This window comes from Mytilus californianus, unplaced genomic scaffold (genome assembly GCF_021869535.1).
Source record: "Mytilus californianus isolate M0D057914Y unplaced genomic scaffold, xbMytCali1.0.p SCAF_8, whole genome shotgun sequence".
Taxonomy (NCBI): domain Eukaryota; kingdom Metazoa; phylum Mollusca; class Bivalvia; order Mytilida; family Mytilidae; genus Mytilus; species Mytilus californianus.
Genome location: NW_026262734.1, coordinates 77,037,919 through 77,056,628, shown reverse-complemented (window position 1 = coordinate 77,056,628; position 18,710 = coordinate 77,037,919). Strand labels below are relative to the sequence as shown.

The window sequence follows — 18,710 nt, the reverse complement described above, 5'->3', positions numbered from 1 at the left end:
AGCATCATCGGAATAGAAGATTAACCCACGTTCATTATGAAATAACATGCGCATTGTAAAACCTTTTTTCGTAATGATAATTTTAAGTAAGGCTAATTATTCTTACAATTGTTATATTTTCCCAACATTCGGCAAAATCTGTGTTGCTTATTGTTCCATGTTTAGAATGGGCTATCATATTTCTGTAAATTTTTATCCTAGATAAATGAGCCCCAAGATTGTTACGGGTCTGATAGGGAAGAACATCGGATATCTCAATTTTAGTCAAGTTCTTGATCAACAAAATCATAAGTGTGATATCAAACATCTGTGATTCGGGAACACCTGAAAAAGCAAGGCATGTACTATAATCTTTTGTGGGAGACCGTTTATAGATTGACATGTAGATGTCTTTCCCTTTTACAAAAATGTATTATCCAAGTATTAATTTGTATGTTTAATTAAACTTGTTGAAAATTCTTCTAGAAAACACCCACGTTCTGATTATGATTTTCATTTCAAATGCTAACGGTATTTTTGTCTTTTATAAGAATAGTTCTTTACTTTTTCTTTTTACGAATAACATGTTGAGTAACCTCAAAAACAAATATAGGAAGTTTGTTTCTAACTCTGTTCATAGTTTTTACTTATATCGTCGGATAAAACGGGTTTTTCTGGAGGGTGGGCTTCCTTTCAGTGTCTGACACACGCAGTTCAGAGGCCTACAACTTCCAAAAATAGTGTAAACCTGCGGAAATATATCTACGCATCGCATTTAGTATTTAAATTCACTTAGTGAACGACTACTTCCGGTTGCAGGTCCAGTCGAAGCCAGAAATCGGAAAAGATCGAGAAATTCTGGATTTTTTTGTGCAAATGACCTTATTCGGACTGCTGTACCCAGATCAGTTTCACTCCGACCTAAGCGTTGGTGTGGTTAATGTGCTACATGCAGACTACAGTTGGATACATCTATCAGCATCCCATGGTCTTCCAGGTCATGAAATAGGACGAAAAATCGTCAAAATTAACGCTTTTTGCACCCAAAAATCATCTTTGGGGCACATTCCCGCCCCGTGATCCCTATCTTAGCTTTGATGGAATCAATATTTATCAGCAGCCGGTAATGGCTCATTTGCATATAATTTGCATGCTTTTGGAAATTTTGAAATTTTCTTAAAACAATTCAGCATGGTAAGAGTTAAAATATTGTAATGAAATTATAAATAAATTGAGAATTCACCCATGTACCGATATGCATGATTGATAACGATGCAAACTTTAATTACTGAAATAAAGAGCTTAAACCCAACACTATGCGGTATATGTTCCTATGTACCGATATGCATGATTGATAACGATGCAAACTTTAATTACTGACATAAAGAGCTTAAACCCGACACTTTGTGTTATTGAGGGACATTTACTAGGTTTCGAATTGTTCCAACAAATCAACGGATTTTTACTTTTTTAGAGAGCCAGTAATATCTTCCAATCAGTTAGAAGGAAAGCATTCAGTTCGAAAACTGTGCATCGTTCAACTTATAATACCATCTCCGAGGAGACAGTCATAAAATGTAGATGAGAGTTATTTGTATTAAAATCAACATTTCCAGCAAAAGATAAACGTGTACACGTACACTAAAATAACCCCTTTCCACCATCAACGTTGTATACAAATAAAATACTAAAAAGTCCAAATGTAAATCGGAATATGATTTCAAGGCGGTATATAGATAATGATATCTGAATAATAATAAATGTCAGATGGCTATTTTTGAGTGTGTAACGGTCGGTTAGTTACTTATTAACGAACACATCCTCGTGTAAATAAAATTGAGAATGGAAATGGGGAATATGTCAAAGAGACAACAACCCGACCAAAGAGCAGATAACAGCCGAAGGCCACCAATGGGTCTTCAACGCAGCGAGAAAATCCCGCACCCTGAGGTGGTCTTCAGCTGGCCCCTAAATAAAATTGTGTACTGGTTCAGTGAAAATGGACGTCACACTAAACTCCAAAACATATAAAAGAACTGAAATTAAAAAAAACATACAAGACTAACAAAGGCCAGAGGCTCCTGACTTGGGACAGGCGCAAAAATGCGGCGGGGTTAAATATGTTTTGTGAGATCTCAACCCTCCTCCTATAACTCTAGCCAATGTCGAATAAAGAAACACATAGCAATACGCACAGTAAAACTCAGTTTAAAAGAAGTCCGAGTCCGATGTCAGAATAGGTAACAAAAGAAACTAAGCAAAATGACAATGATACATAAATTAATAAAGGACTACTAGCATTTACTGACATGTCAGCTCCAGACCTCAATTAAACTGATTGAAAGATTATGTCTTCATCATATGAAAATCAGGTACAATCCCTCCCGTTAGGGGTTTAGTATCATACCATCATAAAATCTATGAGAAAAACATAACCCGTATCATGCCAACAACTGGTTTTAGAATAAATGTTTATTTCCGATGCAAAGACCCTATGAGTGAATCAATATTAATACCAAAATATGCAATCCTTAATGACCTGACAACAGTATCGTAACTATATCCCTTCAGAAGAAGTCTGTTTAAAGGTTTAGTTAGATTTTGAGGTGAATGCCGACATTGTTGTGCTTTGTAAAGAATATTGCCATAAAATATTGGATGTGAAATACCTGAACGTATAAGATGTCTGCATGTTTATTTATATTTACGAATGAGTTGTGATATATAAACACCGTAAGATGGTGCCAAAGGAACATCACCGTCCAAAAATGAACGCTATATTACTGAATTTTCGTTGATGCAACGACCAAAGCTGATTTTTTTCAAAATAAAATAGTCTTCACCATGGTCAGATTTCGGAATATGGTAAAGCATCAAAATTTATGTTTTTGTTTTTTTTTTAGTATTAGACGATATGAATTTCGTTGTCATAAATTATGCTCATAAAAGTAAATAGATATACCATTTCAAAACCGGAAATAAAAACGCAACGGCTTCTAGCAAATGTCTTGCAAGAATGTCAAATGTCAAATTTCGTCGCTTTTTACAAGTAAACTGTCAGTTGCGACGTCATTTATTAAAACTTTCGATTTTTTGCATACAAAATAGTGCTGTTCCGTAATTGTACGTTAACCCTACAAAACAGTTACATAATTTTTGATAATTTGCGTAGTCAACATGACTTTGTTTTTTTAAAAAAAATACAATGTCTTGCAAATTTGTCCACTCAGCGATTTTCTAACGTTTTGCACGTTGTCGGTTCGGGAAGCTATTGAATTCTTTTAAAATCAAATTGAAATATTTGTTTCTTTTTTGTTTTGGTACTCTGTAACGTCACTTTTAGCGACCTTGGTTGTATCATATTTGACAGTTTTCATTGATGGAGGAAGTCGAAGAACCGATGACCTTCAGTAAGATAACTAACAATAATTGTCAATTAATATCGAAGTCGAACAAACCTCGCCACGAGCGTATATCAGACTCGACAGGTTCGTGGTAACTTTAAATGAACCAATTAGACCACTACGCCCCCGCATTATCATGATAAACTTAAAACCCGTGGAACAGAATCGCTAAATACACCAAGTATTATCTTCAAATTTTGATACCAATCTTCTTGTCCGAGACTTATCGTGTTACAATTGTGATAACTGTTTAATGGAACAATAAACGATTGTGTGAAAACGCAATTTATTTCAAATTTCAAAAAGGTAAAAATGATTCGAATTCCAAAAACTTAATGATAACTATTGCGATACAAATGATAATACGTGTATAATCGAAGACATTGTTGAAAAGAACATGGTAATTGCGGGTTTTTGCAGACGATAAAGATTAAGACCACAAACTATGAAAAAGAAATATTCAGATGAATTGGATTGTTCGTTTAGCCGAGGTTCTAAAGTTGTGAAAGGGATGTTTTACGAAAAGATACAAAATCAGACATTTATTTTCAAACTTGTGAAGCGTAAACACTGAGATTTGTTATTCCTCTGAAATACGATTCATATGTATAGAACTTGAACATGTTTAACCCCGCCACATTCTGTTTGTATGTGCCTGTCCCAAGTCAGGAGCCTGTAATTCAGTGGTTTTCGTTTGTTGCTGTGTTACATATTTGTTTTTCGTTCATTTTTTTGTACATAAATTAGGCCGTTAGTTTTCTCGTTTGAATTGTTTTACATTTGTCATTTCGGGGCCTTTTATAGCTGACTATGCGGTATGGGCTTTGTTCATTGTTGGAGGCCGTACGGTGACCTATAGTTGTTAATTTCTGTGTCATTTGATCTCTTATGAAGAGTTGTCTCATTGGCAATCATACCACATCTTCTTTTTTATATTGAAAGTGAAAATAAAATGTTTGTGCTTGAAGAATTACGTATACACCTCAATGTAATGCAAAGCTTGTAAACATATTGGATGAATATACATGTACCTATTTGTTCTGACAATCGTTTTCTTTTTTTAATTTAATTGTTCCGTCTTTGAAAATGGTAAAGTGCTGAATATTTTTTCTATATTAAACTTTTTAAGTATGATTCGTTTAACTTGCATGTGATCCCCCACACACCTTCTTTTATTAAAGCAAAATGGAGAACTTCGTCCTTTTTCTCGGATTTAAATGGGAGAAAACATTAAATATAATTACGTTCTAAACCATATAATCTTACCCAAATACATTTTCCAGTGGGAAATATGTCATGCATATTCATTCAGAAGTATCAATATTGATCAGAAAAATTTTCCAACAAAAACAAATCCACCATTATCGGCGTAAAACGTCAAATTTTGACATTACTAATTGAGACGCAATATCGTACGTAACGTCAAAGCTTTCCAATATCATCGAACCTTCTTGATATAAACAAAATATCAATATTTTAGACGTCTTTTTCAGTAATAACAAAACATTCTTTAATCAAGCAAGAGTTATTTCAGGCATCTCAGGACATATTTGTCAGTGGAAATAGTACATTTATCACAAACAAGAGGCTCTCAAGAGCCTGAATCGCTCACCTGTATTTCAGAGGAGAAGATTTTTAAATGTTAGCAAACTTGATGAACAAATTGTGTAAAATTGTCTTTAAAGGGCAATAACTCCTTAAGGGGTCAATTGACAATTTTGGTCATTTAACTTTTTTGTAGATCTTACTTTGCTGAACATTATTGCTGCTTACAGTTTACATATATCTATAGTAATATTCAAAATAATAACAAAAAACTGCAAAATTTTGTTAAAACTACCAATTCGGTGGCAGCAACCCAACAATGGGTTGTTCGATTCGTCTGATAATTTCAGGGCCGATAGATCTTGACGAATTAAACAATTTTACCCCATGTCACATTTGCTCTAAAAGATTTAGTTTTTGAGATATAAGCCAAAAACTGCATTTGACCCTTATGTTCTATTTTTAGCCATGGCGGCCATGTTTGTCAATGGATACAAACTTCGCATACAATTTATAAACAAGATACCTTAAGGAACATTTACTTAAAGTTTGAAGGTAATTGGCCCAGTAGTTTCAGAGGAGAAGATTTTTAAATGTTAGCAAACTTGATGAACAAAGTGTGTAAAATTGTCTTTAAAGGGCAATAACTCCTTAAGGGGTCAATTGACAATTATGGTCATTTAACTTTTTTGTAGATCTTACTTTGCTGAACATTATTGTTGCTTACAGTTTATATATATCTATAATAATATTCAAAATAATAACAAAAAACTGCAAAATTTTGTTAAAACTACCAATTCGGTGGCAGCAACCCATCAATGGGTTATTCGATTAGTCTGAAAATAGCAGAGCTGATAGATCTTGACCAATTGAACAATTTAATCCCATGTCAGATTTGCTCTGAAAGCTTTAGTTTTTGAGATATAAGCCAAAAACTGCATTTGACCACTATGTTCTATTTTTAGCCATGGCGGCCATGTTTGTCGATGGATCAAAACTTCGGATACAATTTATAAACTAGATACACTAAGGAACATTTAGTTAAAGTTTGAAGGTATTTGGCCCAGTAGTTTCAGAGGAGAAGATTTTTGAAATAGTTTACGACGACAGACGACGACAGACGACAACAGACGACGACGACGACAGACGACGACAGACGACGACGACGGACGACGACGGACGCTAAGTGATGGCATAAGCTCACATGGGGTCCATCGGGCCCCGGTGAGCTAAAAAGTAGATGTCTTAAAAGGATGATTACGACAACTTTCGTGTTACTCCTATAAACAACATTGATAAGTTATAATGTTAAGTGATGAGTTATCTGGCATTAGCGGATTGATAATTGACTCGTATATAACCCATCATCAAATTTGTTAACGATCGGTCATGTTAATTTTCTAACCCTAAAACTGGACCGAATGTAAAATTTTGAAATTAAAACAAGATCTTCATTTTCAATAATTTCAAATTGTCATTTTAGATGATATATATGTGTATAAAGGTAATATGAGTAATACCATTAGAATAATCAATATAGAAATCATTATTATACGGATGAATTAAAAATCGTTATTTTTTTATTATTTTTTTTTATACTTCCTCATTTGTGCAGAATTAATTATCGGTATCGCTTCTCTCTTCCGGACTTTGCGTAAAACATAAGGAAGTTCATGCAAATTTATTTTATCTGATAACTATTTGTATGTTATTATATGTAAATATATCTTTCTTTCAATCATCAACTTGGTTTTATTAGAAATAAAGAATCTATATTCTATCTATATGATAACTAAATGGAATATTGAAAGTTAAACAACGAAAAATAAATTCCGTATCAAAATGAATCTATCAGTATCGTATACACTAAGATTAATAATAATTAGTAGACTTGATATCTTCGTCATTTTAACATGTTGTATGTACAAATGTACAAATGATTACACTTTTAATTAAATAATACTAAAATGAAAAAAAAAAAGAGTTGGGTAAAGATAGCGTTTCTTTGTTTACATTGAAAATTACGTCGTTAATCAAATTCCTAAAAAACAGGACCAACATCGAAAACGTTTCCGTATTTCAGTAACTTTTTCAACAGAGTAAATGCTTGGAATTTTTATATTTTGTTTGCAATCTGTTTAAGAATTATTTATTGTTTAGACCACAGTAATACAGCTTGTGATGTAGGATATCTCAAAAGTTACGGATTATTTTCAAATGAACGTGATTCTTTTTGTATCTGTTTATGTCATAATCTGTAAAACCCAAAGATATTTGATAGTCTGCTGTTGTCTGTTCTATGGTCGGGTTGTTGTCTCTTTGACACATTCCCCATTTCCATTCTCAATTTTATTTTTATTAGTACTAAACTGTTGTTTTAAATTTGCAAAAAATAGTATTCAATAATTATCGAGACTGACTTCATATTCTATTACAAGTAACTCTTGCCTCGTATGATAAAGACAAAGACTTAGTGCTCAATAACAGTAGAAAAAGCAAAAATCAATATAATAATCAATATACGAAATGAATCTAAAATCGTTAAGTTTTCAGACTTCCGCATTTGCGCAGAAATCCTTTCCGTTATCGTTCCTCTCGGGATCTAACCAAAAACATAACGAAGGAGCAGCATTTGATTTCCGTATCAGAGTTCTAACAATATTTGAAGTTTTGAACAGAGATAGATGTAGTATGAGTGATGAAAGTGCCGTTGAGCTATAACATGTTTAACCTTTTTCGGAAGAGCATGAACATCTTTTTGTTTAGGTTTTGTACGACATAATTCGCCACAGGATCCATAAGATTTTTTTAAATGTTTTATTTCGTTTCTAATTTTTGGAATTAGGCTCAAGGTATGTGGGGAAACTATTTCTCTAAATAAACAAAACACTCGTGACAAACCTGTCTTAGGATACAACAAATCCATCTGTTCTTGGCTTAATAAACGGTGAAGTTTAGGTCGAGCTTTTTGTAGTTCTTTCTTTAACTGAATAGGATGAAACTCTTTATCAAATTGAATTCTTACTAAAGGTGTTGCGATTCGCAGGAGTATGACAACTACTTTCAGGTAGTTTGATTCTTCTTCGCTGATCCGCGAAGCCATCTTTATAAGAAACTAATGAAATGAAAATAAATTTTCAATTATTTCTTAAGTGTTAAAAAATAATCTGTGAGTATAAATTCTTGAGATAACTTCTCCTGTGTGTGCCACATCATTCTCTCAATTTTAGGCCAGTTTGTGTACTAAAATGTTAATAAGACGCACACCACCTATTCTTGGTCCTCATTCCTATCCACGTTAAATTATTCACTTCAAAACAGTTTATGGAAGTGGGATCAATAAACTTGTATTTATACATCAGACCGTACTGCACTGGTTACCGAAATTTTGGATACACCAAACCAGGCACTTCATATCTGAAAAACAAGCAATATATGACCTCAATTTTAGAATTCATTCATACATTTTTGTATTGTTCAAAATTATCAGTAAATCATGTGTTCTACAAGGATCACCAGTCCTTCACCTTTCATCTAATACCTTAATTACTAAAATATATGCTACATAGTTTTAGATTTACACCTATGCGTAGGAACTATTTTGTTTTAAATATGTACTACTTTCCCGTATGTTCTTTTTTTAACGGGCTCGATTAGGTGGTGTTGCATCTTACAAAGTCTATCTAAATTACTTTTGCAAAGAATTCCGCTCAAGCCGGTGCTAGGGGCCGTCTTAAACTTGCAGTGAGGTGAGACATTTTTTTGCTACATGTTGAAGGCCTCACTGTGTCTTTGAGATGAAGAACAGCAATAAAAGCGCAACAATTCCTTTGCTTTTTGTGTGTTGTTTTGCTGTGCATGTATTGATTTTGTGTCATGGATGGATAACCCATATCCTTTGTTTTTCTATTGTATAAAATTCTGATAATATCGCATTAAAATGGAATTTTGAGGTAGGTATTGTTTTATTTTCTATTCTATTGCATCATTCACACATTCATGGATTTCAGCAAGTCAACATGGCGGCTCACTCCTTAGCTACGACATGCCAACTGTGGATTTGACACAGTAAATAGTAGCCAACAAACAAAAAATTGTTTGGGTTAAGAATCATAAGGATTGAACACATTTCTTCTAGTGGTTATTTAAGAAATAATTCATGCAAGCCTTAAATTCAATTTATTTGACGTTTCCTAGTTGCAAATACTCTATGCATACTGTAGGTGTTTGGAATAAGAGAAGATGTAGTGGTCTAAAACATTGAGAAACAAATAAACAGATTTATGGAGATCAACATAGTATCTTTTTTCTTAATTATGCACAAATATGACTTTCACATGTTTTAGATGAATGGATGGATAGGTAGTTGGTAATCAAATTCCTGTTTCGCTATCTCAAATCGAAGTCAAATGAATAGAAAGGATTTACTTGGCCAATATATCAATATCATGCACAGAATGTACCTTGAAGATTGTTCTTTTTGTTAGACCAAAACTAAATCAAGCCAAGATAGTTTTTGTTCATATCTAATATCTTTAATAATTCATTAATATTTATAATGGAGATGAATGAACATTCTTTTTATACTTTTTTTATGATATGAAATATAAATTACACACCTGATTGCAAGGAAATCATAATAATCAGTACCTTGACTTAAGATATTATCATCCGTCCTGAACTGATAGGAACATTCAGTTTAACTTGGCAAGAAGTATATTATCTTTTGCAATTATTGCCCTCCTTTAAAAAAAGTAAAGAAATTAAAAGTACATTTGAAGAAAAAACATTATACAGGGCCTAACTCAACTAGTAGCATTATAGTAAAGTAATTAACTCTTAATTGCAGAAGATTATTCCGAAGTTTGTGTGAAGTAAACATGTACGTTACATGTATTACAGTTTTTTGGGGTTTTTTTTTGTATTACAGGAAAGTTGTTTCAAGTATTTGTTTCTATCAGTCTATTACCCTATTCTAAACCATGGGAGTTTGAAAAGAAACAAAATGATTTGCAAAAAATAGAAACCGGTTTCAAGCATTTAGATTTTTTTTAGAAATAACCTGTTTTTATAATGTTTCTATAATACATGTACCCAAAAAGAGAAATATTTAGCCAAAAAAATTGGATTACTTTTTTTGTTTTGTATGCCAAAGAAAATTGTAGTATATACATGACAAGCTTTTTAGGGAAGCTAATGTTTTTTTATGTTTTTTCTTCTTTTTTATAGTTCGATTCATTTATTCATACTGGTGTTAGCATTCAAATATAACAAAAAATTTACCCGTAGTCAAATCATTAATCTCCGAGATACACGATGCATTCTTTAATAGATACAATGTTCACAAAACATTTTGAGCAATTAGGCTAACATAAACCTCAAATAAAAGACTGTTGATTGATCAAACATTAATTTGTCCATAAATGCTACATGTACAAACCATGCATTCATTTCGTAGTTGACTCCATATTTCTTCGAAAAAACACAAAAAGCAATAGTTGATAAACCCCATACACAAACAGGTTTCTTCCACGCTAAGACAGGCAAGCATTGTATATTGCAAAAGCTTAAGTACGTCTTATTTGTATTTTCAAAGAAATCGCACGGACAAAACAAAGAAGACTAAAATCAAGATCTTGACGAACTAGAAGAAAACAAAAGTCCAACAAAACCTATCCGAAAAATTAAAGCACCGATAGTTAAATAATGTTGTTCAATTTAGTTCACAAGCACCTAAAAATAGTTAGGCTGTTGATCAAACATGCAGCCTATATCCATAAAGCTATCACTCCTTACTGCGCACACATAGTGCTAACCTGGGCTTTGGACAAAACGAAAGTTACAGAACAAAACAGCTAATGTATCATGTCAACCATTAAGTTTTATTCTATAAACTAAAAGAAACATATATCACTTAGTGGCTCTTAAAATGTGAAAGTGGGCTTATGTTTATTTGGACAAAACAAGTTATGGTCTAATGTCGCACGAACAAAATCAAGTTTATGTAACTGATGGTTCCAGATGTATAGGAGGAAACGTTTACCTATGTTAGCAATTTCTTGCAATTAAGGTGGGTCTCTTAATGAAATAAATAAAAATTACATGCACAACTAGGCGCGCGTTGATCTCTTTTATCATACAAAACATGACTTTAATCAAATCAAATCCGTTTAATTTATTTTAAGTCGACAAGTAAAATAACAATACAACATAAGCCTATAGAGAGCTTTTGAACTGACATACATGAATAAATTATAGACAGTGCGTGCAAACACAAAAAGACAACACAAGACAGTGTACAATAGTGTACATATACACAGTTATCACATAAAGAGGACTAGTCAAGCATAAATAAAGCATATATTATTAAGTTAAGCAAGCACATAATAGTTCAAACAATAACACTACAAAATAACAAACAAAGAAAATAAAGTTTTCTTGTATACGCTGCTGCAGCATAATGTAAGAATTGAATGCTTCTTTTTATAATTTTTTGGGTTGTAAAAGCGTTGACCGAAGCACTTTTTTTTATTCCGCTTTCATATTAAAATGTGCGCACGATCAACGCTTTTACAACCATATAGAATTATAAAAAGAAGCATTCAATTCTTATAATCAAGTTTTGATGCTACAACCATGAAATTAAGAGTTATATCAAGCTGTTCGTTTGCTTTCAATGGAATATTTTAACATTGTCACGGATAGTTCGTGCAGTCATTGCTGTTGTATTTTATACGGAAATAAAATATGGTATTGGTGTGTCTGACAATTGATGTCAGCCAATCAAAAATACGGATTCTAAAGAAACATACATGTTATGTACTTATGTACAGTTGAATGTGTGGGCAATATCTGCAGGCGATACGGAAACCTGTTTTACCACTCCTGCACGAGATCATGGACTTAAATTGATAACAATTTGAGTACCCTCTGTATTCTTTTGAAAGGGAGTTCAAAAGAACTGGTGAAGCATATATCGTATATAATAAAATAAAAGACTATTTTACATTTTCCTAGATAATGAAGATTTCTAATAAATATGTATAAAAAAAATCCCCAACCCTCATTGAACCCCTCAAAGTATACAAAGAATTCGTGATCGGTCGTTTAACTACAACGCACCATCGTATATAAACCGAATTGTCTTTACTGGTGCTGCTTCAAAGAAATCGGTCGAACAAGTTAACAGCTAGAAGGGTTAAAAATAGAAAATATTAAATTTTGTCAATAATAATAACTGAGCAAAACAATAAGTGTACGGGAAGTAATTTTAAAATCCTTGATTTACTTACCTTCGTGTAAACATGGTAAATGTCGAGGAATAAAACGATTATAAGCACGCACGTATCCAGTTATTTTACAAAATTAAAACAAAAAACAAAAACAAAAAACAAAAAAAAATTCTCAAAATTTCATTATAAATCTTATATATTATTGTTTTGTCCAAATACACAGTATTCACATGCGTGCTAACAATTTACGGACATAACTGCATCAAATAATGTCAATTTAATTTTCCGGTAAAACGTGGGTAATTACATCCGCGTTCGGTTGTTTGATGGATAGTATTTAAGAATTGAATGCTTCTTTTTGTAACTTCATTGGGGTGTTAAAGCGTTGACCGAAGTACATTTGTATTTTCATTCTAAAAATGTGCGCACGGTCAACGCTTTTACAACCCTATGCAGTTACAAAAAGAAGCATTCAATACTTATAATTACATTTTTTAGCTAGGATCATGAAAACACGATTTTTATCAAGATTTTATTTAATTTACCTGTGCACTTTATTGTGGGACCTCGTGTCATCATGAATGATAAATTTTATTGTGTAATGAAGTTGATTAAGGAATAATGCGAGATTGCAGTGTAGCCAATCAGGTTATGAAAGTATAAAAATTTGCGTTAATATGATTTTCATGCAGTTTATAATGAAATTTTTAGAATTTTTTTGCTTTTTGTTTTTGTTTTTTGTTTTAATTTTGTAATAAATGCATACATGCGTGCTAACCACATATTATAAAAAAATCTTACTACACGAAGCATCAGAATTGAAGTCCTCATCCAACGCAATTTGGCTGCAAATTCATACATCCCGCACAGTCAGTTTAAAGGATTTACTGTCGGAACAGGAGAAGTCCAGGGATGACCATATTTCTTTACAAACTCTTAGGGGGGAGGGGGGGGGGGTCATTAGTGTCGGATTGTTGTTAAAAGCTCAAAGTACACATATGAAGCTGGATAACCATGGCGGATTATCCCGGTAAAGATTTAACTTTTAAGACATGGCCCTCGTGTGAAATAATTTCAGGTGAAATCTCCCTAAGCTCTTTATCAGTTCAGCATTAATTTTGTTGTGCAGTTATAATTCTTCTCATTCTGTTCGAACTTGCAGGTTTTCTGTTACATTTAACACGTGCTTTTTGGTAGCTTTCCTTTCAAACACTATTTATATTATTGGTATGTTTTCGGACAAGTCTATCGGAATTTAAATCATGAATTTTAAAGATTTATTATTATCCTCAACAAGCGTAAGCTGATCTGCATGTCACATGTGCTTTATAAGGGGGAAGACCGCATTTGATATTCAAAGAGACCTGACAAAAAAAAACCTTGCGAAAACAGAATGGAAATGAATATTTTGACGGAAAATTTGTACACAAAAGTGAAAATGTGAGTAATATTCGAGAAAGGTGAAAATTAATTTTCCGTTAGAAAAAATCCTCCTCAAATAGTTTATGTAAACACATTACTACAATTATTGCCACTTCCAATTATCGCTTTTAAATTATTTGACAAACAACAATGGTTCTATAGTGACTATTTGAAGACGACGGTTTATATTTAAGCTTTGAGACGACCCGAGAATTGCAGGCTACCTGAAACTAATCGTTAGTGTATGATTTCCGCAAATGTTTAATAGCCTTTGGTGTACGAATATGCGTCATATTCACTTGTATTTCCGCATGTAAAAAATTATAAAAAATGAAAGTATTTTTGATCAGTTGAAAATTTAAAAAAAGATACAATTTTATCCATGGCCAAGAAAATATTACTGTTCAATTATATACATGACCATTTTATCAGTCAATATATCAAAAGGATTTTTGTTTCCAGTTATATTTATAGCCCAGTTTAAATTTTCGGTCAAAGGCAGGTAAAACCAGATTGAGGAAATAATACTAAATTATTTTACGATGTTTCAATACATGTGTTACATTAAAATAGTGTTTTTTTGCAATTTATAATTCTACTATTGCCAAAGACAAAACTTAGATATACTGTAAGTTTAGAAATTATTGCGTGTATTTATTATTGCAACTTTTTTTGAGAATGGACAAAAATGCGAGATGAATTATTGTGATTATCAAGAAAAGTTGCATATAGATATATGTATCAGATATTTGAATGCGAGTTCTTAGTATTGCGATGCTCACCCAAACGCATTATTCGCATTGATAAAAACCTCGCAATAATTTCTGAATTTACAGTTACACCCGTATAACTTCTTATTATAAATGTAATATGATTTCTGATAAGTGTTTGGTAATAAATGTTCTCTTTAAATTTTTACTGTGACTGGCACGTGTGTAAACACTAGATTGTGAGATGCTTTATCATATCATATTTTGGAATAAAATGACCGTGAATTCAACTACAGATATCTTAGATTTACTTTATAATTCCACCTTATGTAATAATGGTGTATTTTGATTGGACGAGAGAAATGGTAATTTCACAAATTTTCTATATATTGAGACTTTCTTTTCTCTGCCGGTGTATTTGTCATTAATACAGCTCATCGGCTTGGGACATGAACATATAGAATGTGGCGGGATTAAACATGTTTGCGGGCACCCAAACCTCCCATAACGTTCATTTCATTGTATATTTATTTTAAGTTTTTAATCCATCTAATACCTAAATTGTAAAGTTTTATTTCTTATTATAAATAAAGCAAGAACAGGCTGTTACATATATCACCTTATCTTGGTATATAAGTCAGGTGGTATATTTTTGTCTTCTTCAACTTTCCAAAATAAAATTGTATTTGGCATCAATAAAGCAAAGCACATTAACAATTTGATTTTTTCGATGACAATGAAACAAAACAAAAATATAACATGGTTTTGATTTCAAATAACAAATACTCAGAACTGAAAGAGAAATTGAATCCATTTGTCGTTTTTTCGTTTTCGTTTTATAACATAAAAAAACAACAACAAAAAACGCAACACTTTGATTTCTCAAAACGATGAGAAAGGGTAAACAGTCCAAATTAAAACAAAAAACAAGATATACAAATCAGTAAACATGACTTGATTGAAGGAGTTATTGCACTCATTGACTATGTTTACGGGAATCGTGTTTTTCCATTTGGCTATTATCTCGAAAACTTTTACAGATGGAGCAAAACTGTGGAAAGCAAATCTAATCAGCAAATTAAGATAAACAAAAAGGTAAAAATGAAATTGTAAATCGACTTCTTACAGGACGTTCTGCAACTATATGATATTTTTTTTAGCAATTAGCTTTTTATTTTGCATTTGTTACCAAAACAATGATATAAAGAAGGACGTTTTATAAAAAGAAATCAGCATCTGATATACAAAGACAGGTTAGTGATAGAAGTCGTCAATCGATTTCTTTAATTGTTATTGTCCTTAGATAACTCAACATACAAAAAGGTTTTGATAAATGAATTGATCGATAGATTGGTATTTACGTAACGTCCAGTGGAAATTATTTCATGCATATTAAGGACGAATCTCCGATTGAAACTTGATCAAACCTGGTCATAATCTGAGATATGGAAAATATGGACGCCACTGTGCTATTGATTTTAATGCAGCATAGTTGTTGCCATGTGACTGATACCGGCTCTTTGTAACCTCTAGTTGTCGTCTAACGTTTAATCAAAGAGGAAACATGCCAAGTTGTCAGAATTCCAGTGCTGACACAAATATTATGTTCTGTTAATTTAGGTTCATTAAATATAAAAATCATCTAAAACATAATATCTTTCATTATCTTAGCTACATTGGCACATTTTTGTTAACTTGTGATACTCAGACATGTTAACCATTGTAACTGATTTAGCACAACTGACAAGTCTTCAGATGACGACATGTGCGACTGGTTTAATAAAATATAAGCCTTGATTCCTTGATTATTTAAATCAACCCCGGTCAATACAATGTATTGATTCTTTTCTAGGGTATTCAGCCCTGTATAGTAGTGATTTTTCAGTCATGGATTTCCAACACATCCGAAACTCCATGATTTTTGTGCTCTAAATGAATTGCTGTGTTTACTTGGACTATTCTTCCTGCAGTAATTTTTCTGAAATTTTGATATTCAATTAATTTCATTTAACATTATTAGTGTTCGAAACAGTCTTGTTTCTAAACCATTCATTGATTGAATAGATATGCATGTGTTTTGTAGACATTTTTTACTTTCTTATGTTTTCAATTTAAAGTCGGTAGTTTATCTATAAACAATGATAAACATAATTCGTCTCACTAATATTCCATCTTGTATACCAAATTTGAAACAATTTGCAAAATTTTAAGCCTGTTATGTATGATGAGTTTATTAAAACATTTACATGCCAATGCATTTACTTCATCTTTTTAAACTTTTATTCAATTAAGAAGACATAATATTCTTTCATAATCACGAAATCGTCCACCAACTAATCAAATGGGGAAGAACAAAATCATGGACGGCAGTTGAGGAACGTCCACTCCTAATATATCTTAAATAATCGTGGAATACTTGGTTGTTCGTACATTCTAGATCTTCTATTTGAAAATTTGAGTGCAATATCCTACACATATTGTTGCTAATCTCAGGGGAATCAAGCGGTAAGTATAAATAAATCATTTAAAACATGGTTTGAAAAAATCGTTTGGCTGAAAAGTACTCTTCAAAAGAGCGAAAAAGAAGGACAAGCGCTGCAGGACCACTTAAATGAAAAAAGGTAAAATAAAAATAAATAAAATGATATTTTTATAATGCTATATACATGTTTCTTGTTATGTATAATATCACATTATTACATGCCATTTTCTATATCAGATGTTTTATCATGTAATTAGCCTTCCATTGTACAAATAACAGGTGTACAAATAAATTTTTGCTTTATTTGTATAGTATGCAAATTATACATTAGGAACTATTTTTTTCCCCACCTTGACCTTACGTGATCCTTGACAACTATGTAAACAAACGCCGTTATCGTTGACTGGCACGGCACATATTTTATAATGCAAAACGTACAGAATCAGGAACCAGCCTAATAATGTCGTAAACAATAAATATTAAAACAAAACAAACATGTTTTTATAATTATTGTATTTATCCCATTAAGAAAAAAAATGTGGTTAAACAGATGCAGTTTGTAACAAAAAGGAGGTCTCATTGCTTGCAGCAAAAATATTTCGTCTGCAATCATATTTGCCTACTAAAACCAAACATGTCCTATGATTCTGATTAAAGTATTTTGGAAGTGCCTCAATTTAAATTAATTTGTTCACCATTTGCTGAATTGATTGAAGATAACCTGATGGATGCAGACCTTCAGGACACCCTGATCCAGTTAGATAGGCCAAATCAAAAAGATTTGACAGAAAATCCTTACCCCACTGCAAATCAAGTTCAGGTGCAAATTCAGTCTGAGAATCCAGAAAGTGCATCTGTTAATCCACATTTTGACGCCCAATACATGGACATGACAGAACATGAGATTGAACAATTTATTGAAGGCCAACAAAATAAAAACACTTTAACAAAAACTGTACGAGAGATTCCTGAAAGTCAAAAATGAAAACAGAGAATTACAGACTATTCCACCAGTTGAATTGGACCCTTTGCTGGCCAACTACCTTTTGACTGTTCGTAAGAAAGATGGTGGTGAATATGAGCCATCTTCCTTGAGATCAATAGTCACTAGTATTGACAGGAAACTGAAAAGACACAAAAATGGCAATTCAATTGCTGGATTAGCTACACAACAAGATGAGGTTTTTAGACTTACCAGGGAAGCTCTAAAAGCAAAGCAGAAGGTACTTAAACAGAAAGGCAAAGATAACAAGCCCCACAGAGCACAGTCATTAACTGACGATGAAATCCACATCCCGTATGAAAGGAATGTTTGGGGTGACAGCTGTCCTGAATCCCTTCTAATGACGATCTGGCTCAACAACTGTGTCCATTTTGGACTTCGTGGTGTATAAGAACATATATACTAAGGATAGTGATATATTTTTTCCTAGCTATTTTCTATAATGTATAATGTACATAAGAAACAATCAATATATTGAATATTTGATTTAACACTTGATAAATAAAAATGTATTAGCAGCAACAAAACTATGCAATGAAAACTTCCATACGATTATTTTTCAGTAACTTATTTGCGAACTTTTAAAAATCCCTTGTACACTAGTATGTATTATTTCACTATTAATCATCTGATCATTATTATCCTACCTATATTTCACATTTACACGTTTATTATGGGTATAAATGTTAGCTTCCAAAAGGCATATACATTTGCCCAATGAATTTGTTCAGTATTGTCCATTGATCATTTTCTGAATCGCTTTCTTTGCAATATATGAATGAAAACATACAATCCATCAATCTTTCAGGAAATAGATAAACCACACAAACACATATTGATAATAGTGGAACATTAAATCAAGGGATTTTCCTATATTCTTCTCTTCTACCCTAGAATTCCTAATCCTGCTTGTTGAGCATAAGTCGGCTATCT

At 32.3% G+C, this 18,710-nt stretch overlaps 1 protein-coding gene across 3 annotated transcripts in view; it reads right to left on the bottom strand.

The window, feature by feature from the left end:
- The window catches only part of LOC127712618 (uncharacterized), a 113,350-nt gene that overhangs the window by 49,071 nt on the left and 45,569 nt on the right, over positions 1 to 18,710 (bottom strand). The window contains exons 1-4 of one of the 3 annotated variants that reach the window (XM_052219162.1): positions 12,221 to 12,364; positions 9,579 to 9,671; positions 7,830 to 8,345; positions 107 to 324 (exon numbers count right to left, since the gene is read on the bottom strand). In XM_052219162.1, coding sequence (XP_052075122.1) covers positions 107 to 324; positions 7,830 to 8,031 — 420 coding nt within the window. In that variant the 5' untranslated portion in view covers positions 8,032 to 8,345; positions 9,579 to 9,671; positions 12,221 to 12,364. Of the gene's footprint in view, positions 1 to 106; positions 325 to 7,829; positions 8,346 to 9,578; positions 9,672 to 12,220; positions 12,365 to 18,710 lie in introns of those variants that run through there. The other 2 variants (XM_052219163.1, XM_052219164.1) reach the window with 2 other exon arrangements.